General features: G+C 34.0%; 1 protein-coding gene across 1 annotated transcript; it reads left to right on the forward strand.

The window, feature by feature from the left end:
- The first annotated feature begins 659 nt into the window (after positions 1-659).
- On the forward strand, positions 660-22,511 carry LOC149802961 (neuronal acetylcholine receptor subunit alpha-9-like). The gene is made up of 7 exons (XM_089952488.1): positions 660-806; positions 1,656-1,807; positions 2,788-2,832; positions 12,748-12,851; positions 13,539-13,769; positions 18,533-18,849; positions 19,730-22,511. Exons 1-7 carry the CDS (start codon positions 728-730, stop codon positions 20,257-20,259), a joined length of 1,458 nt encoding a protein of 485 aa, XP_089808614.1. The 5' UTR covers positions 660-727; the 3' UTR covers positions 20,260-22,511.
- Positions 22,512-26,307: the final 3,796 nt, after the last annotated feature.

Below are 26,307 nucleotides of genomic sequence, written 5' to 3' on the forward strand. Positions count from 1 at the left end.
AAAACTTAACTGCCATTTAATTGGCATGCCATAGCCAACAACATGTTAAAAGTGACGTTAAAACCAACAAAACAAAACAGAAGGAAAGAACATTGCATAGGAGGTCACTTTAAAATGAGGATAAATTCCAAAGCCTTCGAGTTCCTTTGCATACGCATCACAAAACGTTGTAGTAACGGACGCATGAAATGATCTTCATCTGGTATATGAATAGACATTCTTGATATACGTGGAACCATTGTGTAAACACTAATACTTTTAAAAAATTAACATCACTTTAGAACGTTTTCATCATTTTTGGTGGCACCAATAATTTTTAATTTCGTACGAGTTTCAAATTGCAGACCACCTTTCAAGTGCCATAGTGGCCATTTTGACATATACTGGTCTGTAATTATGGTACGACCAAATAAATGTAACGCTGTAAACGCAGACATACAAAGAAGAAATATATCATATTTGTAAAGATCTGTTCCATTCACTGCCACTAATAATCTTTGTTCGTCAGGTTCGGACGTGCCTCATTACATTTTACATGACAAAACTGACTTTTGTCTTAAATTCAGGCGTTTATTTAGGACAACAAACAGTGCAGAAAGCTATTTGTGTGAAAGGGCAATCTGATCAATAAAGTTCTTTTGACAGTCATACATTGAAAACCAAGGTTGTGTATCAACACTTTTGTCTGTGTATTGTCGATTTTTACAGCTGCAATAAACAACAGAAAATGTCTTCAGGACTTAGTTGTACCACAAAAACGGATAAAAGGAGTATTTTAGTTACCATCTGTTATATTCTTTTGCAAAGTAAGTATAATATTTGCTTGATATGAAAAGGTAATTATCTTAATAAACTCTTCTCAAAGACAACGTGTCTTCTGATTAATTATGAGTTTAGCACATAGGGTGAAAAAATCAATATGTTATAATATCTACAAGTAGTATAGTGGGATACCTTAGCGTCAGTGGAAATCCCAATCAAAAGGTCGTGACCCCTGTTTACAATTAGTTAAGAATATTTGTATAATATTCGGCTTTACAGAATAACTTAACTAGTGAAAGTATAAATTAATATCACAAAAATTAGTTTAATAATTCTTTCAAATTAAAGGGCATTTTAAAATGAATTCTCAATACATTATGATTAATTATTTATAAAATACTTGATTATAAGTAGTATGCACACCATAATTTTTCATTGCATATATTGAATTATGATAAACTATTGAACATTCGTCGATAATATATCAAGATTTAATATATTATTAATTTTTAAATGTGCATTATACATAATAAAAATATTAATAAAACTGTTTATCTCTATTTATTCATAAATTTTGAGATAGCTATCAGTAGAGATATATGTTTCCTTAAGATCCAGTTTTATGCATTTTTATGTATCAAAATATCATTCATATGTACTGCATATGCATATTTCCATGTCAATTATTCGTTAAAGGTAAGCAATGATATTGAATTCAGTCTGATGAAGCAATAAAGCGAAACCGGTGTCACATTCTACGTGGTTGTGTTGTTTATTATTATTATTATTATTATTATTATTATTTATATATATATATATATATATATATATATATATATATATATATATATATATATATATATATATAGTAATAAAGTTCTTTATAATTACAGATGTATGTAGTACTAATGGTTACAATTATGACGACGGCATAAAGGTACTATCAGCTAATTTCCTGGATGCCAATTCTTGGAGTCCCCGACTTCGGCCAGAAGAATCCACGACAGTAAATGTTTCGCTCTACCTTCTCGCTGTCATTGACGTGGTAAGAACTACAGAGTGTGTTTATTTCGGCCCCTCATCGAAACACAAGACCACAGTAGTTGTTTTCACACATAAATATTTTATGTACTTTCTTATATATTTTTTTGGTTTATATTTTGTACCCTTTCACGTGCATTTTCTCTTATTTTATGAATATAAATGTAAGGTCTTCATCCATTAGGCTCCATTGTCTTTAACACAGTTATTCTTCTTGATTCTACAATCGTAATACTGTATCTACTGATTTATCAAGTATTTTAAGTTAAAATGTTTCCATTAAACATATTTCTTTGCTCATATGTTTACATCCGGATATGTTTCCTTTAAATGACATACTTTTGTAGGAATTAAATGTCATTTTAGCTCCAAAAATTGTTTTGTATTATTTTCCTTCATTTATTTTCGTTTTTTCCCCCAAACCAGTCGGTTTAGTACAGGGACATCTCGTGACTTTGTTCTTATTAACCTGATCAAGGATTGGTGCATTGGTGCATCAGTCAAAAACTTTGGTTTTTCCTGAGAAGAAAGTGGAAGCTTTTACATGTCTATTACAAAGTTTTCATGTATTTACTTCACTTATCCTTTTATTTAAAATATTATCATCCCAGATTAAATTTCAGCTCTTTAAATAAGGTAGGTACGTTATTGTCCGGTTTGTCCCGTGTAGTTTGCTAAGCAGTATATCAACAGGATTTTTTTCTTTAAATGGATAAATGGAATTAAATGTATTATAACTGCAATTCCAGTGTTTTAGCAAAGTAGTTATAAATAAAGCATGGCACATACAGAATACATAATTTTTTTATTTTGTCATCAAGAGGTGAGTGAGTAGATTATCCAGACCTCTCGTATACTATTCATGTAAAACGAAACATAAAATATATGTGAGTTTGTAAAGGGCAATTTATATACACACCTCGTAGTTGTACTACCGTAGATAAATGATGCTGATTGTATACCCAGCGCTTTCTTTTCCAACAGGACATGAAATCCCAAACGGTAACAACAGCAGGATGGTTGAATGTGGTAGGTATTGCTCCTTAAAAACGCTTTTTATGTGTGCATGGCGGGTTGTTACCCATTAACTCACTTCTATTTTCCTTAATCAAAATTTTCATTGCGCCACAATTTGCCTTGACGTTGGCTTCGAGTCTTTCTCGCCATACCTGCTATAAATCGTTCAATATTTTTACGCAGTCAGTGTCCTTTCAACATCATGCTGCTCGTCTGTTCACTTCTATGCTTTCAGTACACTTCTATTGTGCTCATCTTCCCTTCTCCCTGACACCTTAATTCGAAACAGTCTGGTTGTATATATGCCTATTTGCAGCTGTGTCTATCTGTTTTAGCTGTTTGCCTTAATGTTTACCTCCATGATTAGGTCGTCTGTAATACTTTAGTCTGCTGCCATGTTTATTTATTTTTGTTGTCAAATTCTCTCTCTCGTGTTCTGCTGCAATGTTTATTTTTATGGTTTTATTCCATCTGCTCACTTTTGTATCATGCTAAATGATTCATGTTCTTTTAGCTAAATTTGGTATATGGTTTATTATTTATGCTTCTCTGCTTATTCACGTTTCATTTTCACTGTCCATATACAATATCTTTGCCTGCTTATAGCTCAAAGATTTTGTTCATGCATTTTTATTTTCTGATTTCATCTTAAAAGCAGTCTTCTGTCTCACTCCAACCTTTAAATACAAGGATAATGCTCAAAACGAGGATTAAATAAGCTGCGTGATTTCCATCTAGTCATAGCAGTGAAGCAACATTGAATAGGGCACCTGGTTGTTGAATTGACACCAGAGCCGCCTCACCAAACTGTCCTTGGCATCTAAAAACTGACCATCCACATGTCATCAATCATAGCTGATAATACCTAATTAATTAAAAACACCTTAGACACTTTGACAACTGACCATATTTTATCAAGTTAAATCATATGGTAACTTTGAAAATCAGGATCCAAAGACAGTAAAGTCCAAATTGTACTCAATAGGTTAAACTGAATGTTATCAGCATTTTCGCACTAAAAGATTTAATCCACAAAATTAAGAAACGTTAAAATGAATATGCTAATAAAGTTGGATGAGATAGAGTTATTCTACTATTGACAAACAAGCGAAGACAAGCGACAACTCAAAATAGAGCACGCTTAAACCCGTGAAAAACATAACAAGATAAACAGGTTATATTTCCATTTGGCAACCAAGCAGATGAATACTTACAAGAGCCGTATTATTTCACCGTCGTGAATAAACAAAATGACACACGAAAACTGAACTGGTACATGGACACAACGTATGTATTACAAATTAATATAGATTAGATACACTAAACTAAAAATGTTGGTGTCTGAAATTATTGTTGCTTTCATTGAATGTGACCAGATAATATAAGAAACTTGATGTTTTCTTGCGAATAATTTGCGTATGTTCGTTGTCATGCATCATAATATACTATTCTATAAAACTGGAAGATTTTCGTTATTAAGAAAGAATCATACGAATTACTAAAAATTTTAAAAAAGTTCATCAAAAGGTCTTGAGAGTAAAATGCTGAGAACTGGCTTCAGGATTGATCACTCACCCATGACAAACACTTTTGTTAACCAAAGGAGTTTCGGAAAAACATTTTCTTTTAACTTTTCAATGAATGTACGTATTTTAAGTACTTTCGTATTTAGATGACATTGTACAGGCAGCCTCACGATAGTTTTATCGCAAGGATAAAATTACTATATATGCTAAATTGTAGGCCCAGAATTATGTAATAGGTCATTTCTGACACAATCCTTTCTAATGTCAAATTTTATTGTCGTGGAAACTCAGACCGTTCAAGATTTTACACATTAAATTATGAATTATCTAACAACCATTATTTTTTCAGTCAATCTGCACACACACACACACACACACACACACACACACACACACTTTAACCAAGTAGCACTTAATATACACGTACATCGTTATAGTGATAAAAAAATGAAACCCGCTAACCTTGCATACAAAGAAATGAAATATATACCTCTCTACTCAATAATAACCATGACAAATGTTAGTGGTTAAAACAATTCGACTAAAAAGCGCTGCCAACGTGTTGGGTAAACATCTAGTAACGTTTCTTCTGTCAAGACAGTCATAGTATCGACTTCTATAAGTCGTTAAGAAGGTGCATCAAAGAAATAAACGCACAAATCACATCACACTCAGACATTTAAAGCGTTATAAAATATTGTAGCCACATTGCGAATTCGAGATGTTTGCTTAGTCAGTACCTTATTAATGAAAATTACGCCAGTCATTAAATGCACCTATACACGCTTTCCCAGTCTAATCATCTAATTATTGAACGCTCTTTCGTTATAATTGTTTGGCAGGTTGTTCATATATGGCGCTTTAGGAAGTTTGTCGCGACGGCCGATTAATGCGCCGGTGGATTGCTTTGAATTAGATGGATACCTCAGCTACCGTTACGCGGAAGAGTGGTTCTCCTGAAATCCACAGTATTTGAAAACATTTTGGAGACATAACAATGTCCAGTGCCACTAGCAAAGTCAGGCACAGTTACCTGGACGACGGGGTATTTTGCGTCAAAATTCTCTTTACAGTCCGACTTAGTCCAGCGATTTGTGATCTCTGCTCTTTTTCTCTTGAGTCGGGTTCAAAAATATAAATCCATGTATCACCACCTCTGGCATTCAAACGTATGTGGTCACTCTTTTAAAATATTTTGCATATAGCTGTTTGGCGATTTGAATGTGTGACCAATTTTGCAGATACCACTGAGCTTCAAGACATTCATTATATTAAAAACAGCTGAGAAAGCAATGCCAGTGATAATAGAATTAGTTTCCACTGTGTATGAAGCATTTTCATCAAATGTCCCCTTCACAGCAGCCCTTTTCCTCTCACCAATCGCAGATACAGAACTTAGGTTATCTTTCATTGGTTCGTTACCATCTTTAAGAAGATGAAACCACCTCAAAATTGCAGGACATGACAGCGATGTGCATCTGCCAACTTTTTTAAAATGAGCCTTGATATCATATAATACAGATATTACATCTGTAGCCTTTGTTCAAGTCGGCCTACATATCAGGTTTAGAGTACTCTAAGTCCGCTTTGATTTTACAGTACGGACTATCCTTATTATCTGAATGTTTCTCCTTGTACGGAATTTTCACGTCACTGTCATTTACCAATATTATGTCAGACTCATATATCGGCAGATTTCCAGTGTGATTCACTTGCATCTGCATATTATTTCATACAACATATTGATAGGTTCACAGAAACAAAAAAGTTATAACAAAATATACAAAACATTTAAATACCCCTCAAACGCACAAAAAACATTCTTTCGTTCATATATATATACGTTACACACATATTACACTGAACAATTAAAACAAGCCAAGTTATAAAAGATGCATACAAGTTATGCACATCAAGTAAATTCTATTTAAACTTATTTTTAGGGTGAACTTTAATGTGAGAGGTTAAAACAAAATGGCAGAAAAACCAAGCAATCAGATCAGCAAATAAATATAAAAGTAAGCTGCTACAATTGAACTAGGAAGCAATTTAAAAAGATGACATTGCATACTTCACACAGTCTAACTTAGACATCAAACTCATTTCATCCCCTTAAATAATAAGCACTGTATTAACAGCAGCCACCTTTCCAAACAGTACTTAATATTTTTAATTCGTTATAAATGTTGACCTTCTCATAGGAAATTCCACAGCTAAGCCACGATAAGGCTAAAAATGTTTATACTCTACCTTGTTATCCGAATTCATGGTGTGTCAATTATGTTATTGTATCTGAAAGCATATTTACAGAGTTGTATTTTTACACACCCCTTTAATATGAACTGGGCTTAAAGCATGCTCTTGTTTGTACGTTTCGAGACTCATCTGCCTCTATCTGCATACGTGTTAAGTAGACGACATTGTCTGTTTAAGTAGTTCACCATAACATGACATACAAACGAATAAAAATTTAAGTCATAATAACTGAATAAAGTTGGTCATCAGCATAGATTATGTAGCGAAATCCACTTGCTTTTGTAGTACTAAGAACAGTAAAAGTTCCTACTGCAAAAAAAAACAAAAAAAAAACACTTCGGTATCACTAACAAGTTTTTGTCAATGCTCACCACTTCCAAGGATTTTATCTCATGTAAACCTTGCAGACCTGTTCGTAAATTTATAGTGTAATAAAGTGCAGACCATTAGAGATCAACTTTACAATATAATTCAGTTTAATAATATTCACCTCACACTTGTGATACAGAAATTTAGAGGCATTTTACCCTGTTTCTTAGGATTTCTTGCTTACAATCCTGAGGAAGATTGCTCCAAAGTCATTGAATCTAGATCCGATTCCTACATCACTGCTACTTTAGTGCTTTGATTCTCTATTGAGCTGATGCTATCAACACACGCTTAAATATTATATGGGATATTCCCATCGTTTAAAAAATGTAATTTTACTGCCTTGTTTGAGAAACTGACGACTGGCCTTAACGATTTAATAGATCAACAACCGCCCTGTTTCGAACCTCCCATTTAAGTAAAACATATTTGAAAATGTTGTCCTGTCCCAACTTGTATCTCATCTGAATTTCAGTCATTTTCATCCCGCTGACCGACTCTGTCATAGCACAGAAACTGCCTTTCTGAAAATAAAGACATTCTCTCTACTTTGGATGATGGAAAGATATCAGTTCTCACCATGCTCGACTTATCCGCAGCATTTGACATAATATACCATGGTATATTACTTCAACATATCCAGTATGTATTTGTATTCGTAACACAACCTTACTATGCTTTAATTCATACTTAGTCGAAATGACACAAATTGTGTACGTAAATGGAAAACATTTCGGTCCACTTGGTCTCTGACTTGGCGTTTCACAAGGTTCCGTTTTCGGACCCATTCTGTTCATTCTGCACACTCATCCCCTTTAAAGTGTCATAAATCGTCATCTGATATCACACCAATGTATGCTGTTGACGCCAAAATATACAAATTTATTCATCCAATTAAAGTTGGTGGTACCATTTGAGAAGTAAATTTCTGATGTGAACTCGTGGATGACATGTGATTCTACCGCTCAGGTCGTCCTTAGAAAACAAAGAACCGAGTATTCATCCCCCTGTTTGGCTACGCGTTTGCTCTAAATCAAATACAAAATCACTTCTTTCTGCTACATTTCGTTGACTGCCAACAGTCAGAAATACGTACCTGACCTCACCAGTGTATAACCTCTTCTAGAAACTTACACTCTTCTAGTGATATCTGTATTCTCGTTATTCCCACCATTAAAACCAAGTTCCATGGACAATATTCATTTGCATATCAGAGTACATGTACAGCTACTGGAACAAACTGCCTTTTGTGCTTACACACAACACACCATGATATCACTGAAGAGTACTCTAACAACTCACCTCTCTCAGCTGCAAGGACACACTTATCAAGACTTAACAGTGTTGTTTACCCTTGTTTTCAACATGCTTTGTTTTTAATGCACCGGTGTCCTGTTTTTCTAATATTGTTGATGTGTATTTATGTATGTGTTAACCAGTAAGATTAGAGGTTTTAATAAGTCATTATTATTATTATTATTAGTTTATGCTCTTAAAATTAGTAACAGAAAAGAGTGAAAGGCAGCAAGCTTTGTAAAATTCAACAAATAATTAATTTTTCTAGAATACAAAGTAAAAATGAGAAGAAAAAAATAACTTACAAAATTGCGAATAAAATCCCAAAATAATCCAAGAATTACAGACACGATTCCTAAAGTTTTAAATTCCTGAATAGAATTCAGTAGTAGAAGTCCATAATAAATTAAAAAACTGATGGCGATGATGTGTCTGTGATAGTTTATGAAGTGTTGATGTGTCAACAGTCTTTTGTTGCATCACCATAATATAATTCCAGGTTTAAATTCACTATAAATTCCAGTGAATGTCTCTTTCCTAGAATTTAATCAGAGCGCTTTTTTATTTCCAGAGAAAATACTCATTTGAATTCAATAATTTGAAGAAATAAAATTTCCAGTCCAAAAATGAAATACTCGACACAAACACAACATGTAATACAAATTAAAAGTTCTAGGTCTTAAAGCACAACTGAAAGATTATTTTGTTCTCTACTTGACCTCAGGTCACAATTAACATTTTCTATAATAATAATTAAAAAAAAAAAAATTACCTAGTGGAAAATAAACTTCTACCATGATCCCGATGTTTCCAAAATAAACACCATAACCTGCACAATGTAAAATTCACTTAGGAAATTCAAAAACCTTGACCTAGACCGAAAAAAAAAAATTTACTTCTTTTAATGATAATACATGTTTTAATCCCATACACATAGAGATTATTTTATCTACATATTAGTTGCTTACACAGAATTAAAAAAAGTAAATTTGGATCAAGCAGAAGTGAACTCAGTTTTGGACAAGGTCAAGTCCAACATACAATGTTACACTATATTAGCATGTAATGAAATGTTGTTGTAGGGTTTAACGCCATTTTTCAGCACACGATAGGCTATACTTGGCGGCCAGTATTAATGGTGGAGGAAGAACCCGGGAAAACCCCCGAAAAGAACCACCGACTCACGAGAAGCTACTGGCAAGCTTTCTCACATACCCACGTTGGCTGAATCCGAGACTCGAACCCACGCAGAGGTGAGATGGCAGTGATCCGTAACGGAGAGCGCTTTAGACCACTTGGCCACTCGGGGCCCCTGCATGTAATGAAATAAAAATATAATAAAATAACTGACTAGCAAACAATTAAATAAAATATATATAACATTATTATAGATGTATTATTATGTTGATATTCTTATCTAAACGTGATGCAACGTTTAACAACATTTATTTGTCTAGATGAGATTTTATAAATATTGTTGACATGTATTCTATAATTGTGTAAGTTTTCAGTTTCGACACCAAGTAATGTTACAGGTTTTTTAGTTTGTATGGATGTACCAGCCAAATGAAAACTTGATATCTTTTGAATCTCTGCTGCCCAATCTATAATGCCGAGAATTTGTAAATTTGTGTTTGCTTATAGGTAAGACTTTGATAAATTGAAGACTTTCTTTTTCCAATGTGGTTTTAAATATATACTAATGTTCGTGTGCATAAGGACGTGTGTTATTATCTATATAATTAAAAAACTTTGTTTTGTGTATAAAACAAATGTAGTTAGTAAAAATGTTGAAAACTATTGGAATGAACACAGCACCTTGCAGGATCCTCTTGATAGTATTAACACTTTTCTTGGTTCCTATTGGAACACTATTTTCTGTTTCATTTTTAGCTGTTTATCGGTTTGAAGGCCATCTCACCTAGACAAAATGTTTTATTATTTTAATTAGTAGACGTACAAGACATTCAAACGCTTTGAAAAAAAATCCACTAGGATAGATCCCATATATTCTTTTGTAGAGATTTCCGCCATCTTTCTGTCAGAACAATGAGTGTGGACCGACAGCTGTATCTACTATGAAAAGCTGACATATGAGTGAAAGAGATAGCTGAAGTAGTTTCCTGGTTGTTAATCGATAACTCTTTCGAACACCTCAACGAGATGTACTTGATTAGGAAACTTTTTCTGTGATGATATTTGCAAAGTGTTTCAAAAGTTTCAGTATCACTGGGTAATGATAATACAGTCTCCATTTTTACGATACATGCACAACACCAGTTTTCTGATCATTCTCTTCTTTAAATACTTATGAATTCCCTTTAAGCGACTGCTTCGAAGTAAAATTAACAAATTCCAGCTGAGGACGATGTTTTTATAGCCATAATACGATGTATCTTGTAATTTTTTGAAAGTAGTTTCCATTACCAAACAGCATTTACCTAATAAAAAAGAAAAAAAACATTGTTGAATGTATCGCTATTAAGAACGTATTTTGATCAGAGATAATACTTTTTTCGTCTTTAAACATTATTTCTCCATCATCATTACATTCATTAATCACTAAAAATGATCATATGGGGGTCCAAAAGTCTTTTGAATAGTTACCTCTCACAACTCTCAGTGAAATACAATCTAATCGATTGTCGCTTAAACTTTGTCACAAATTGTTTAGCGATTTCTGTACAAAAACAAGGTTTTATTGGCTTTGGAGAATGCAGCTTTTTTAAAGAGAGCATTTGGTGGTTTATTGATTTTCTCAGATCACTGTTTGTGTATCGTTAACTTGTTTGTCATACTAATTGTTTCATTAGGAGGAGGTAATCCTCCATAACATCGCCAAGCAACCTTTGATGTACCCAGTATATATCATCAACAACATACATGGGCGATATGAATATCTATATTTTCTGTAATTGCATTCATGACTGTAAATTTCAGTGATTATCTTCTGTTGAAATTTCATACGTGCATAGGTTCTATTTAAAGATATTAAGAAGGTCAAATTGCATAGGATTTATAATAGATGCTTATGAACGTGTGTGTGTGTGTGTGTGTGTGTGTGTGTGTGTGATTAGGATTTTTAACGTAGCTTTAACAATTATTTAGTCATATCGCTACGATGTCTGCAGTGTGGCAGTTTATAGCAATGTCTGGCACTGGGGCATCATGCCGCAGACACGTAGCATGATGTCCCACCCAGTCACATTATCCTGACACCAGGCCGACCAGTCCTAACACTAACCTCGTAATGCTGAGCGCCAAACAAGGCAGCTGTTATTACCAGTTTTGTAAGTCTTTGGTATGACTCGGCGGGAGTTCGAACCCACGACCTCTCGCTTCTGAGGCGGACGCTCTAAACAGTAGGCCACCGGAGCGGTATGAACGTGTTTACAGTTACTAGTAATACAATTATTAGTAAATATGTTCAAAATTTTCGGGCTGTTTCCGATTGAATAGGTCGGTTAGATGGGTTCTTGGAAGAATTCCCATCGGATTGGTTAGATCATGTGATTTGTTTTTTGGAAATTTACAATTTGTCATGTATGAGTAGTGACAATAAGCGTATTTGATCCTGTCGGCTGTATTTAAGTTGCTGGACAATTTTCTCATTCTTATTTATTGTGTTCTGGTTGTAACATCAAGTCTGCAGATGTATTTTTATGTTGTATTAAGATATTATTTAAGGGGAAATATTTATTTGGATTATTCAGTGGAAATAGAAAGAGCTCATTGGGCTATACTATTATTATGGGACTATTCTGATTTGCTCAAAAGATTTTTGGACAAAACCATTTTGACACGTCATGATTGTTGGCGGGCCAGTGTATTCGTGGATTTGAAATCTATACGGAACTTTTCATTCCGTTGGACATTAACTTAAATGTTCCAGGATTATTTTGTTATATAAGTTCTTCATAGATGTTCATTTTATGACTCAGATAACTTAACTGCTTCTTAAGTTTTACAAAACTTGCTAGTTTCGCTTCTTTTTGTTACTTAGTTTATGAGTCGTAACACATCTCTAAGTTCTTTGCAACCGGTAATACCAACAAGAAAGCTGTCAGGATACAAATAATAATGTGGTTTATGAGTCAGGCATGTATATATCAAAATGGATTTAAAGATTTTCATGCCAAGTGTTTTTCCACAACTTTGGCAATATAAGATATATCACGCATAATATGCAGTATTTTTCCTTTCAACTAACTTGAAAAAAAAATCAATAGCTTAAATCAAACACGTTACTTTGATTTGAATTCTTATATAGACATACACCCTGATATAATAGGTAAATGTACATCTCCATGCTTCAATAGGAAGTTAAATTTTTCGTTTTACTTCCACAATATTCCTCAGGACACGAATTATTTGCTAATAACACATCATCATCTCCATTGTTAAATTATTTGCCAAGAATTGTACATTGTAAATCTAGTTGGGAAACTTACTACATTTCATTATTCTTGTTCTTTTTAAGGTCTGGTCCGTTTCCTTCGCATCATGGACAAGTTCGAAAGATGTGGACACTGTTTACTTGAAAGACGGGGATGTATGGCAGCCATCCCTTGTTGCATGGAATGGGTAGGTTTTTCCCCGTTTAATGCAACTGTTCTTGCCCATGGTCATGAGATGGTATGCTGAAAATAGGTATTTTGTCCGTCCTTTAAAAAATATGTGCGCGCAATAATAGGCAATTAAACCACATGCATATAGCTTGAGGTCGTAATGATCAAAGTTTCCTCTGTCTTGGAACCGCCCTGCTACTTTTGAAAATGACAATAATAGCCACATAACTAAAAAAAGCGAATTCAAAATAAAAGAACGGTCTGCTTCGATCAAGGGCATCCGTGTCAAATGAGTACATTTCTAGTTCTATTTTTATTTTAAAGTAATATTATTCGGTTTCATGTATACGAGTATACTGGAATTGGTTATGTTTGGAAATTAATCCAGTTGTATTCCCTTTTGAACAATATACACATCTCTTTATATGCCATATCCTCGCGCTTGTGTTGTTTACCGACGAGCTTTTTGGATAAAGTTCCGCATCTCAACATTTTATGGTATTTAAGGATGTTATTATAGACCGAATTTTAGTTACTGTCTTCTTTATTGATATACATTGTATAAGACATATTTTTCTATGTGGAGAACTGCTACCTTCGCGTTCAAAATTCCTGAAACCTGTCTTGAATAATGCTGTATAATCCGAACCATTTTAAAGCATTAATTTAATGATAACATCTACAAAGAAACATTGTATTCCAGTGCTTCGACATCCAATTTTATCGGGGACGATCGTTTACTTGTTCGTGCGATCGCATCTGGTTTACACTTCTGGGAGCCACCTTTTCTGTTAAAGACCCACTGTCAAATGGATGCCACTCACTTCCCGTTCGACAGTCAAAAATGTTCCATCGTTATCTCCTCCTGGGGAATGACGGAGACAGAAGTTCCACTGAACCTTCTGGAAAGCAACATAAAACTGACATACTATGAGTAAGTAAATGGTTCAATTGAAACTAAAAATGATGGTTACCTCATTGTTGTTCACATTGTGTATTACTAATCAGAAATGAGCAATTCGTATGTCAACCACCATCCAACACCAACGCGAAACTAATCTGCTAAAGTTATATGCTAGCGTAAATGAAAATGCAATAACGTTCCCAGTGTTCAGTACCACCACACAAATGAAGCTATACATCACAGCTAGAGAAGGCATTTGCTCATAAGCTAGGCTCTGAATAGTCAAATACTGTCCGTTAAGTCCTCATTGTCCTGTAATTTTCCAGAACAAGACCACATTGGTTAGCCTGAAAAAAGCAAAATAAAAAACAACAGAAGACTAGTGATCTATATTTGTGTTGTGTTTAGAGCACTTAACATTACAACTGGCGAAAGAGATTCAGTTCAATATACCAGATGAATTAGACGGGCGGAAACGGTTATCCGAAAGACCCCTTGCCTACTTCTTTACGGCACACCTAAACGATATTCCTGCATCCACCCATGAAAAATACAATTTTCAAAAGGATTAAATTCCAAGGAATAAAAGACATGATTAGTTCCGAGATCAGGAAAGGAAAAGAATCAATTCCGAATTATTAAATTTCTATTCCTGGAATAAATTTTGGATGACTGAACTGAATAACATTTAAAACTTAGCGGCGGATGATAATTAACGTTTCAACAGGATAATAAACATTTTTTCATTTTTCCCAAGTAATAACTGTACCCATATAGAACATTTTGATACAAAATGTGATCAGTCAAGTTTGGCCCAGAGCTCAAATGGTTAAAAAATTAAATTATTTCGTTGTTAGTTACGGGATTACATACAAGCATTACTTTTATATTTTGTTGGACCAAAGATGCAAGATATATTTGACACTATGAGGGTTACTGGCTATCGTAACGAATTTGATAAAGTTGTGGAAAACTGCTTATTTCAAGTAAAAGTAAAATCTTCCATTCGACAAACGTGTTTTGACTGTGTGTTAAGAAGGACCATGAAATGTGGAGCGATTTTTCAACAAGCATTAAGACATTGATATATACGGTGTGACCTTTGAGACCCAAAGGATGAAATAATGATCCATTACCATATAATTGCCATATTATTGTTTATGGTGTGTATTAATCATCAGAAATGAGCACTTCGCATTATACAAATCAACGAGATCAGGAGACGGTTTATACTTGAAAAAGATCAGAACTTGCAAACAATACTAGATATTACAAGGCACAATGATACAGAGTCAAAATTGAGGCATCACGGAGCAGAAACACTTGCAGTGAAATCTGATGATTGGGATAAGAATCGGAAACAACAGAAATCCAAGAAGCAAAATTTAAAACTTTTTGTTTTTAATGTGGAAAATCAGGACATTTGGCCACTTTTGAAAAAGACGACTTTCTATAATTGTGGGGAAAATACATATTTCCAGAATCTTTGCAAAATTGTAAAGAAAGCAAAGCAATGTTAGGAACGCAAAAAGTACAGAAATAACAAAGAGAGAATGGTGTCGAGTCAATTCGATGATTCTGAAGATGACAATGCGTTTGTGACAAACTGGTAGGTGTTGATGCAAATATTGCTAGAATGCAGTTTCCTATATCGATTGATATTGATTCATACTGTAATGTGATTGATTTGAAAATGGAAAAGACTTAAGTCAAAATTAAAACTTGAAAAATGCAACAAGTTAAATGTACAAGTACGGTTCAAAGTATCTCCCGATAATTATCCAAAAATCTGAAGCCTCGGTCTCAGTATTAACTTAACTGACAACGGAAATTTTTTAAATTGTCGATGCAAATTATGGTTTACTCTTTGGATGTCAAAATGCTAGAAAGCTTGGAGTTCTATATATCAGACCACAAATTAGTGCCATAAACTCGGTCACTAACTTTCGGAAATGGTGCCATGAATATAATCGGTGTTGAAACACTGAAGGCATATCAACAAAGAACGCAATGATGGCAGAGTCCATTCACTTTGTGCAATCAATCAGAAGTTGCATTACTCGGTAAGAAGCAAAGCAGAATGGAAGCTGAATTAACACGAGACCAAAATACCACTTTCAACGTTACTTGTGCCATACTGGGGCTTTCAACACCTGTTGTGCTTAATCCAAAAGATGAGATACGCATACGTAATAAAATGCCTCCAGCAGATTAAACGGTTTACTGGGAGAGATACCCAGTTCAATTGTGAATGAACTTCTAAGGGACATGAATGATGCTATCGAGTTTACAAACCTTGATGCCAGTAAAGACTATTATTAGACTAAATTATTAGAATGCTCCAGACCGCTATAGCGGAACAAACGGCTATGTTTGGAGTTATCACTTCACCAGAAATGTGTCAGCATGTTACTGAACAAGTACTTTGAGGTTGTGACGGTAGAAGTAACATTTCAGATGACACTGTTGTCTATGGAAATGGAACGGATGAGCGCGACATATATTTGCGCAAAGAGATTGAAACAGGACTAAATGAATCCAAGAAAATGCAAAATCAACATGAACAAACTGGTATTAATTGTATGTTTGGTCACTTAAAATAATTGCACCAGGCAAAGTGAAAGCAGAGGCCAATCTCAGCCGGACACAACCGGAAGAAGAATCCAATAGTCGTAGTTTCCTATATCTTGCAAATTTTAATGATATATTCATTACAGATATTTGGCATCTGATGCGCAGCTCTTGCGACATTTGAGTAAGAAGCGTCTTTCCTTTAAATTGGGTCTAAGTCTGAAACGTCTTTCACTTCTTGAAAAGAATGGCTCTCGGGAAACTTTTGATCCAACATCAAAAAGGGCAGCAGACTGATTTTACATGTAAGCTGCATATTGATGTTGAGAAATGGTTCTTTTAAAATGAAGTTGAAGCCTTAGTTCTTGTAGTACTTACCTATTTGAAGTACAGTTTGATCCAATAACTGACCATAAACAGAATTAAGAGATGGGTTAAGAGTGTACAGCCCAACATGTTCATTGTAATGCATAATAATCGAGATGGGTTATGCGTGTACACTCATACTTGTTCACTGTAAGGTACAATCCTCGAGGAATGGAAACTGGATACACTTGACTATATCATTTTTGATGCAAGAGGTGAGTCTAATCACTGGACCGAACAACCAAAGAGAAAAAAGTGTCCACCAATATATCTGGATGATCATGTCAAAGTGATGTGGACATGCTAACTGGGATTACAGTGGGAATATACTGGGACTGGACACTGGCATAAGTTATATATACATGAGAAGTATTCATGATGTTATATATATATATATATATATATATATATATATATATATATATATATATATATATATATATATATATATATGTGTGTGTGTGTGTGTGTGTGTGTGTGACATATGATCCTTTAATGCATGAATCTATGTGTATGTCATATATGTAGAAAAAAAGTTATTTATAAAATCTGCTTTAAAACCAACATTTAATAACAGAATTCCTAATCATTTCTGAGACTGCTCTAAATTTAGAATCCTCTTATTTTAATTCAGTGAATCAGTTGGACTTGTAATTGTATATATAGTCTACACTCGGTACATAACTTTGGGTCATAACATTCTGACTTTGGATTAGCTGACATGAAACTGATGATTACTTAAAATTATGTGTGGTCATTTTATAACCTTTCTTGGAGTAATTGAATTCCAAGAAGAGGAATGTACCAGCACACTAATTAAACTATACAGCACAGTTAGGGGAGACATTAGTTTATCATATTTACTCTAACTGGTATAATATATTGGGTCCGTTGTTTATTTGTTTATACTGCCTGACCAATATTTAATTAGTTAGTCTCTAGCGCTAAAATAGATTCGTGTAAATCTCTTTGTTTTATTTGAAGCAAGTAATATTTCGCGTTGACATTTACAGTTTTACTGACGTACAGTTAAAGAAAGAAACAAAAGAAAACAAGAAAGAGAAAAGGCTGAAAGACAAGGCAATATATCTCATACGTAAGCAACTAGATGATATGCCATGCATCTATTTACCAGTCAATGAATTTTAATGATATTTACCGCCCAATTAGTTTAATGTTTTCCTTAAAGAAGCATTACTTGACTTTATATTGCTATCAGATATTCTAAAAACGATTCAGAAATCTTGGTCAGCATTATTTCAATATGGTCCACTGGATATGTTTTAAATTTTTCATTCCTCACGGTCAATTATTTATTAGCCTCTGTACATATTATAGAATTACACTTGGGGATTGTGGTGGCAACAATAAGCATTCTTCTAAGTGAACAGCCTTGGCCTTGGCACAACAAAAATGACAAATGGACATGTAGTCTCTTTCTTTTCTTGCATCTTGGACATTGCAGATCATTTGTGACTTGTTTCAAAATTTCATTACAATTCTTGAAATGTCTATGTTCCTCCCTAGGTACCATGACACTGGGTAGGCACGTTATAAGGTTAAATGCATGTACTTCCTCTGAACATTTCACTAACTTCAATGTGGTTTCAAACTTCCACCTTATTCATTCTCCACAAATAAACCCTTCAATGTTCCTACAAATATTTCTGCAATAAATAAGTTCCATTAAGTACATGTATATAATGTCCAGCAAACTATCATTGAGGAAAGTGCATGAAGCAATTTTGAGGCAAGATGGAAAAATTGGTCCGTAATATCAAAACCGTTTCTCTATGCACACAGTACTTTTCTGTATAATTAATTAAATCGAAAATGATGACATTTTATTTTTCCAGAGAGAACGCGGAATGGAGCCTAGACAAGAGTAAATGCTCGGCTGAAAAGAGGGTTGTCTCAGAGACCATTTATGGAATTGCTTTGCAGCGCTCCAGACTATATTTTAACATTGTCCTTCAAAGGCGTTCCAGTTTCTATGGATTGTACATTTTCCTTCCCACCATTATTTTGTCATTCTTAAGTGTGCTTTCCTTTGTTATTCCATCATCTTCCGAAGATAAAATGAGTTATGCTGCAACAATCATCCTCGCTCACTTTTTGGGACTTGCGGCTGTTCTAATTGTCATTCCCGCCTCAAGCCAGGTTCCTCTTATTGGTAAGAATATGAAACGTTTACATTTGAATATAAAATATATTGACCGAAATAGTTCGAAAACCATATTAAATTCAAGGTATTGTAGAATCATAAAACTAAACGAAAATAAAAAATTAAACATTTGTATCTCAAACCTCAAACAACTATTCAAAACTGCAAAGTGGCAAATTACCAAATCTCTAACTCTTTAATGGCAACCATCGAAAAGGCAATGAAACAATTATTCTTTTGTATTTTGATACAAGCGATAAAATTAAAAATCTAAAATCTATTTACGTTTTTTCCTAGATTATTCTCGGGACCAAAGTTAGAAAAATAGCGATGTTGATATCGTCAGCGGAGGCTTCAGCATAATGTTCAATTTTGTATGCTAGCACATAACTCCAAAAGTATCTATAAGAATTTTATGAAACTAAATACACTTTGTTTATTTTGTCATTAGGAGTTTGTTTTTATTGTCAATAAAATGAATCCTACCTCGCAAAGAGAGGTGTCAGAAAAAAGTAAAGGGCAACTCTCCCCTTGACAATTTATATATTTATAAGGCCATGCCTCTGAATGTGTTTTTAATCTCTACTCCATAACTTAACCATACAAAGTGCTGAATTACTATGCTAGTGGTGTGCATCAAACCTGCACATCAATAATTTGGTTTGGTTGGGCTAAGTCCTCTGTAAGCTTTTTTGTCTACAAGGCACCTCTGACCTTTAACATCAACTACATCTAGCCAAAAGTTATGAATATATACAGACATCTTTGACCATAAAACTGAGTAATATCACATATTAGTTATATCAGTTGCTTTTTATTATTTTTAGTATTGATGTTTCTTCAAATAAGATCCGACATCTTTAATACGAAGCTATCTGTTCCTTTGCAGCTATCTATGTTATAGTTAACTTGGTGCTTTCTGCTGTTACAACATTTATGTGTGCCGTGATCTCCGCCATACATTACCGGGATCCCAAAGTCATGGTATCACCAGTATGCAGGAGTGCTACAGGCATTTTTGCCTCTGTCGCATGTACGGATCGCTCAACTCACTCAGATGAGAGAGATGCACAGTTGGTCAAAGTCAAGGTCGTTGCCAAGGAAGATCAAGGAACGCGCGAAAATGGAGTCGACTTTAAGGAGGATTCTAAATCGCATGTGAACGGAGGCATAGTAGCTTTGGATAAATACCCACAGCCTCTCCCACCTCTGGACCATCACTTCAGGAAAAATAAAATAGTTCCGAAATCTGCTGTTTCCGTGCGCTCAGGGAAATCTATCACCGATGCTGAGAATTCCAACAAATGGCAAGATGTTGCTAAAATCTGGGACATATTTTTCTTTCGGCTTTTCCTCGTTATTGCTGCATTGTTTCATTTTTCGTTTATCTTAGCCATTGTGAAGGGAAACAATACATAGAAAAATTTATTTTAAAATTGATATGCAAAACAAAAACAACAAGACCCAAAACAAACAAGGGACCTGATCCATACCAAGTTCAATGACCCATTTTACTAGTGTGATGACATTTACTCACAATGTAGATTTTATTTAATCGAGGTCAGGATATGTTTTCCTTACAGAGACCCATTACATCTGAATTAAGATGGTTGGCTTAAAGACTGTACCCTTCATACTTCATCAACTATGATATTACCGGTAAATGTATACTTTATTACTTTGTTTTCGGTGGATGGTTGTCAAGCAAGAAGTTTATTATTTTCCTGAATCCAAATAGTTTTTTCCCTACTGAAATGACGTGGAACATATGGACATAGCAAACAAGTATTTTTTGCAGAGAAAGGGCAACAAGACCTGTTTTTATCTACCCCAACCCTGCCCTCTATCGAAGGCAAGCTGGTTGGTGATGAAGATGTCAATCTTTAATTGATTTTGCGTAGAAATATCCAATGATTGCGGAGTAATTTGGCTGATTGCGTTTGATACTAATTCGAAAGGAGAGACCGCTGCTTCTTTCCGAGTCCACATTTTTTAAATTCCTTTGAATAAATCGAGCAATCGCTATAAACTCGCGTCAAGACAAAACCAAAAAAGCAATGTTGGGGTGAATTTAGCTTGATGTCTTTGTCTTCTCTATATTTTAAGGGCTTCAAGACAACATTTTTGTCACACAATGGTTCTATAAAATACGCTAATGCCATAAATAATTTTCCTCTGTTTAAGGTAAGGACCATTTATTCACGAGATTCTAATTTCACATTTGTATGTTTTATCTTATTTTATAATGGTATAATTTATCACCACATAATTCTAATCCTTTCATCGGCATTTCATGCCACATACAAAATGATAAACTCAAACACCTAATTCCCATAATTATTGCTGTCTCAGTTTACAAAATAAAAAATTATCTGCGAGAATCTGCAAAAAATTCTGAGGCCATTTTAGGAGACTATGCTACTATAAAAGCCCTTAACATGGTTCAATATAACATTGGTTAATTACATGGGGTGAAAAGGATCTACCCAAAAGAGATTCCACACAACCAACAAATAATCACGAAAATCGATCGGAACAATAAACGGACACGCAAATACAATTAGCAAATACCCTGGTTTGATGTTTTACAAGCAACAATAGTACGTTATTTAATTTACAAACCATCGAAGGAAAGTAACAAACAGCGATGCACCACTGAAGCCGATCCGATCTGATTCGAGCGTAGGATTCCTTTCGGATGCGAATCCGGCACGCGTACAACTAAATCACTGCGGCTCCATAATTTTATTTGCCATTGATATTAGCCAAATAGTGTGCATCATTTTCAATGTGACTGTTATTGTACTGCAAACAAATTAGTCGTATATTAGGCTGATGCGTCACATGACGATTTTGCGCGTAAAATTATTTCTCTATTTTAGGGCATATTTTTTCAGTTTTATCCACATAAGACACCCAAATCATATCTCATGGTTTTTTTTGCTGTTGTAAATATTGTGATACAAATTACAAGATGGTACAATTTGAATAGTAATATTCATTTAGCGCTGAATGTGACTCATAATTTAAATAATTAATTTATCAGTGTTTTGTATTTGGAGAATATTTGTACACTTTAATGGCATATCAGCACATTCCTGGCTATGTAGTGGCGAGTAAGTTCAGGTATAAAAAATGCATACTAAAGAAAGATAAAGGTCAACAAAAGTTAAGATGCAGTGTCGAATTAGTTATATACAGCGCACTGGAGAAATGCACTTTTTTCATTGTCTGTGATATAGAATAGTGTGAAAGATATTATTAGAAGCCATATACTAATATAAATATTTTAGATATAGTCACATGGTTTTCCTTTTAGTATACACTGATTATCGCATGAAATGATTAGACATTAAATATATAGTATAAAAATAGTTCTAATTCAGGCTACCTGTGTCATGTGTCATATAAGGTAGAAGGTGAAGAATAAATAACTCGTGTGAAAATTATCTTGTTTTTTTTTTCTTTACACGCTAATAAACTTCATGAGCATAAGATTTTCAGTTAATCGTCAGTGTAAATACCATTTACTGTCAAACTTGTCCGATTCACAATTTCTTTATGTATTTTACTATTTTAACATTGAATTTAAATTTAAGTAACTTTTTAAAATAACAAAAATGTTCATCTTTACAATATCTATATTTACAATAAAGTTTCTTTGCTAACAAGATGATTAAATTTATTGCATCATCAGACTGAGTTCTTTTTTTGACTCCAATTGTGTTTTTTTCTTCTTTAATTTGTCGATGGGACAGCACGTACTCTCGATCCATTGTAATGTGTCATTTAACAATATGGCACAGTCCCAGAACAAATGGGATATTGATTCAGTGTGTGACGTACACCGAGAATGAAGATAGTTCTGACAATGTGGACTGTTTTAATTAATGTCTTTGTAGCCAAGATTCTATGAAAAATCTTCAGTTGCAACCATTTAAGTTTGCGACATTTTGTGGTTTAATATGGAAGAATTAAAAATGTATGCCAAATATTTTTTCTTCTATATTACTAAAATTAGGAATTTATTTCCTTATACAAGTGGGGGGGTTTCGTCATTTTTAATGAATTTTACATTAAAACATAGACGGCCTACTTATTTTTGCGGATAGTGTCTACATTACATTACCACATTTTAATAAAGTCACTTACCTTCTATTTTTATGCTAGTATTAAACAATACAGATGTTTGTAAATATTATTTAGGTGAATTAATTTTTACTGATTTATGTAATTCTGAGAAAGCACAAAACATATATCCAAAATAGATTCAGATTCTTTCTTACAGACTGGGGCCCCGAGTAAAACGCTCACCATTACGGATCACTGCCGTCTCACTTTTGTCTGCGTGTGTTCGAGGCTCGGGCTCGGCCAATGTGGGTACGTGAGAAAGTTTGCCAATAACTTCTCGTGGGTCGGTGGTTCTTTCCTGGGTTTTCCAGTGGTTCTTCCTCCATCATTTATACTGGCCGCCATGTATAACCTATCTTGTGCTGAAAAATGACGTTAAACCCCTACCACAACAAAACAAAATCTTACAGACTGAGCAAAATCTGTTCCAAAAAAGAAGAAATAATCGATATTTAGAACTGAATGTTGTAAAAGTTTTTTTTCTATGTAGAGTTCTCAAAGAACATTCTCCCAAGCCACAAAGATTTTATATAATATGTAAATTTACAACCGTTAATCATCATTAGCATAAGAAAAAACATAATTGCAGTCCTAGTGAAGTTTGCATTTGAAGCAGAATTTGAATTTACTGTCTGTTTTGCTTTTCAAACCGTAAAACCTTTTATTCTAATAATTCTAAGACTCGTGAATGGACGATATTAGTAGAACGCTGTAAAGCTGATTTCAGAGACTTTTAGGCTGGATCGTGAGTGAGTCAATGCGTAGTGGAAACAAATAACAAGTTGTACCACCAAGATTATTCTATCATATGAGACAATATCTCCGTACACAAAATAAAGATACATGGGAAGAGAGGGTTGCCTAGTCTACACCTTGTACAAAATAAAACAATTTGGATATTTGTTCATTATGATTTTGACGTTACAATAAAAAAACAATGTTGTATCCATTTTATAATTGATTCATCAAAATTATTTTTTAAAAATTATTACCGTATATATGAAAAACCATGCAGTAAAATCCAATACTTTTTCGAATCAACTACAAGGAGAAAACCAGGTGTTTTGTGCTTTCTTATGTAAAATATAACAACATAAATTTCTAATAGTTTTCACGAATGTATCTGCTTTGTAAAAATAAAACTCTTTTATTTTCATGTACAAATTGTACGGAGTAATGATTGTTATACGAGCAGAAAAACTTTTATGACACATTTAGAAATGAAATAGGTATCAAGGTTGAAATATATTGTTTAGGAGTGTCACCGTTTGGTATATATACTATGACACCCTCCTTCTGAATGAGGTATAATTATCCATGCTCATATACAAATTTATTGCTTTCGCCACAAGATGTCCCACTTCTTTCCAAAATAAGTTATACAATTCTACTGTGAAACCACCATATCCTGGACTGTCTTTATTTTGGTCTTTTCGGAGACTTTTATTGACTTCTAAATAGGACAAAATACCATCTGTTGGATCTTTCTGAATATTATTTAATTTCAGAATATCAGAATAATTGAGAAAAGTCTCAAGATGAACAGTACAACTTTGCGTGTCTTTTTATCGATATAAGTTATTATAGTAAAGTTTAATTTCTCCAGAAAATTTTCTTTTGAGTTATCGATCCATTATTTTGGACAAGTGCATGCGTCGTTTTACAGATGTAGCTTCTGATTCCTGGAATACAGACTTATTCATATACTTCCTCCTCTGCAATCCATTTCCCTCAATCCCTAAGCGCTACTACTTGCGTTTTCTTCCTCCTAATCTTTCCTTTTATTATCTAGTTTTGATTATGTGTTTGCATCATTTCTTTCTTCTAATAACTTTATCACGCAGGCATGTGATTGACCTGTCGATTCCGATTCTTTTTCTTGAAAGAAGACAATGATATCTTATGTTCTCTAATTGATATTAGTAGTATTTCTAAGGAAAATTTATCATTGTTAGTGAATTTCAGTTCAGCAGGTGTAATATTTATCTAATTATATGATTTTTGACACAAATGTACCCATATTGTACATTTTGAATGGTTTCTTTTACTTTCTTCACGTATGCTGGGCCTCTGGAAAGTGATTTTTTTCATTTCTCAAAACTTCTTCTTTTAATGTCCTTTTGGAAGACTAGCTTTATTTATATCAAGGAAAGATCAGTCTTGAAAACTGGTTCAAAATTACATTTGAAACTAATGAAAATAAATTCTCTGAGATTGAAAAATCAAGTCTTGTTTGTTTTACGGAGTTTTTCCTCCACGTGCATCTATGGACACTAATATTCAGCTCCCGCCAAATATCTATAAAACTATATTCAAGACAAGTATCCAAAAGAACCTCCCTTGTCTTTTCACATTATTGTAATTATAAATGTCAGAGTCTGGATCCATGACTAAAGTAAAGTCTCCGCCAAAAATTGTATTTGCCTACCCTCCAGTTTGTTTATACCTCCTCCCGATTTAAAAAATGAAAGAAAATTACCAATTATATTTTTTTTTTAAAAATTATTATTCTTAGTCATTTTGTTCATCAATTTATTATCACAAAGCTGATTGTTGCCAGGAGGGGGTCCCTAAAATGGTGGACTTGTTGGCATTTCCAACCAAACCGGAGTTTCTAAAGTAACACGGTCGCCGTATTTACATGGGCGAGTCTCCTTTTCTCAGACAACAGATGTCATGTAGACCACCGTGTTCGGTAAGCAATGAATAACTCCGTAAATCTCTGCAAGTTTGGGAGTTACATTCCTTTGACTATATCTATCTATCTATATATATGTTCTAGAAAATGGATAAGGACAGTGAGCGGTCTGTCTGGTAGTTTACATTGACAGATTCCGTGCTTTGATATTCTAACATGGTGACAATAAATGGCGCCACCTGTCGACAATCGGGTTCGAAATTATAAATTGATAAATGAAATGACTACGTTTTGTGCATTTGTTAAATCCTTGATGCTTTGCATTTTTAAAATGGAAAGAAGGGTACAAACAAAGAGTAAGCGAATACAATACAATACAATACAATATAATACTGTTAAAAATCTTAAATATCTTCTTTTGTCAATTTGGGAATTAAAAAAGTGTGGGCTGTCTCTGCATGATTTAGAAGTTGGAATCTATTTTATCAACAGTTATACGCATAATCAGATTATAACTCCAGACACAGGCAATACACATCACTGGCCACACACAGGCAATACACATCACTGGCCACACACAGTCACAATACAGGCAATACACATTACTGACTACACACAGGCAATTTAGGCATTACACATCACTGACCACACACAGGCAATACAGGCAATACACATCACTGGCCACACAAAACCAAACT

Source organism: Sinohyriopsis cumingii, chromosome 3 (assembly GCF_028554795.1).
Source record: "Sinohyriopsis cumingii isolate HCF-2022 chromosome 3, ASM2855479v2, whole genome shotgun sequence".
In the NCBI taxonomy this organism is placed as follows: domain Eukaryota; kingdom Metazoa; phylum Mollusca; class Bivalvia; order Unionida; family Unionidae; genus Sinohyriopsis; species Sinohyriopsis cumingii.

Coding starts and splice junctions, on each gene's coding strand:
- LOC149802961 (XM_089952488.1), top strand. CDS start 728: ATGTCTTCAGGACTTAGTTGTACCACAAAAACGGATAAAAGGAGTATT. Junction 1,808..2,787: donor TTCTCGCTGTCATTGACGTG/GTAAGAACTACA, acceptor CTTTTCCAACAG/GACATGAAATCCCAAACGGT. Junction 2,833..12,747: donor CAGCAGGATGGTTGAATGTG/GTAGGTATTGCT, acceptor GTTCTTTTTAAG/GTCTGGTCCGTTTCCTTCGC.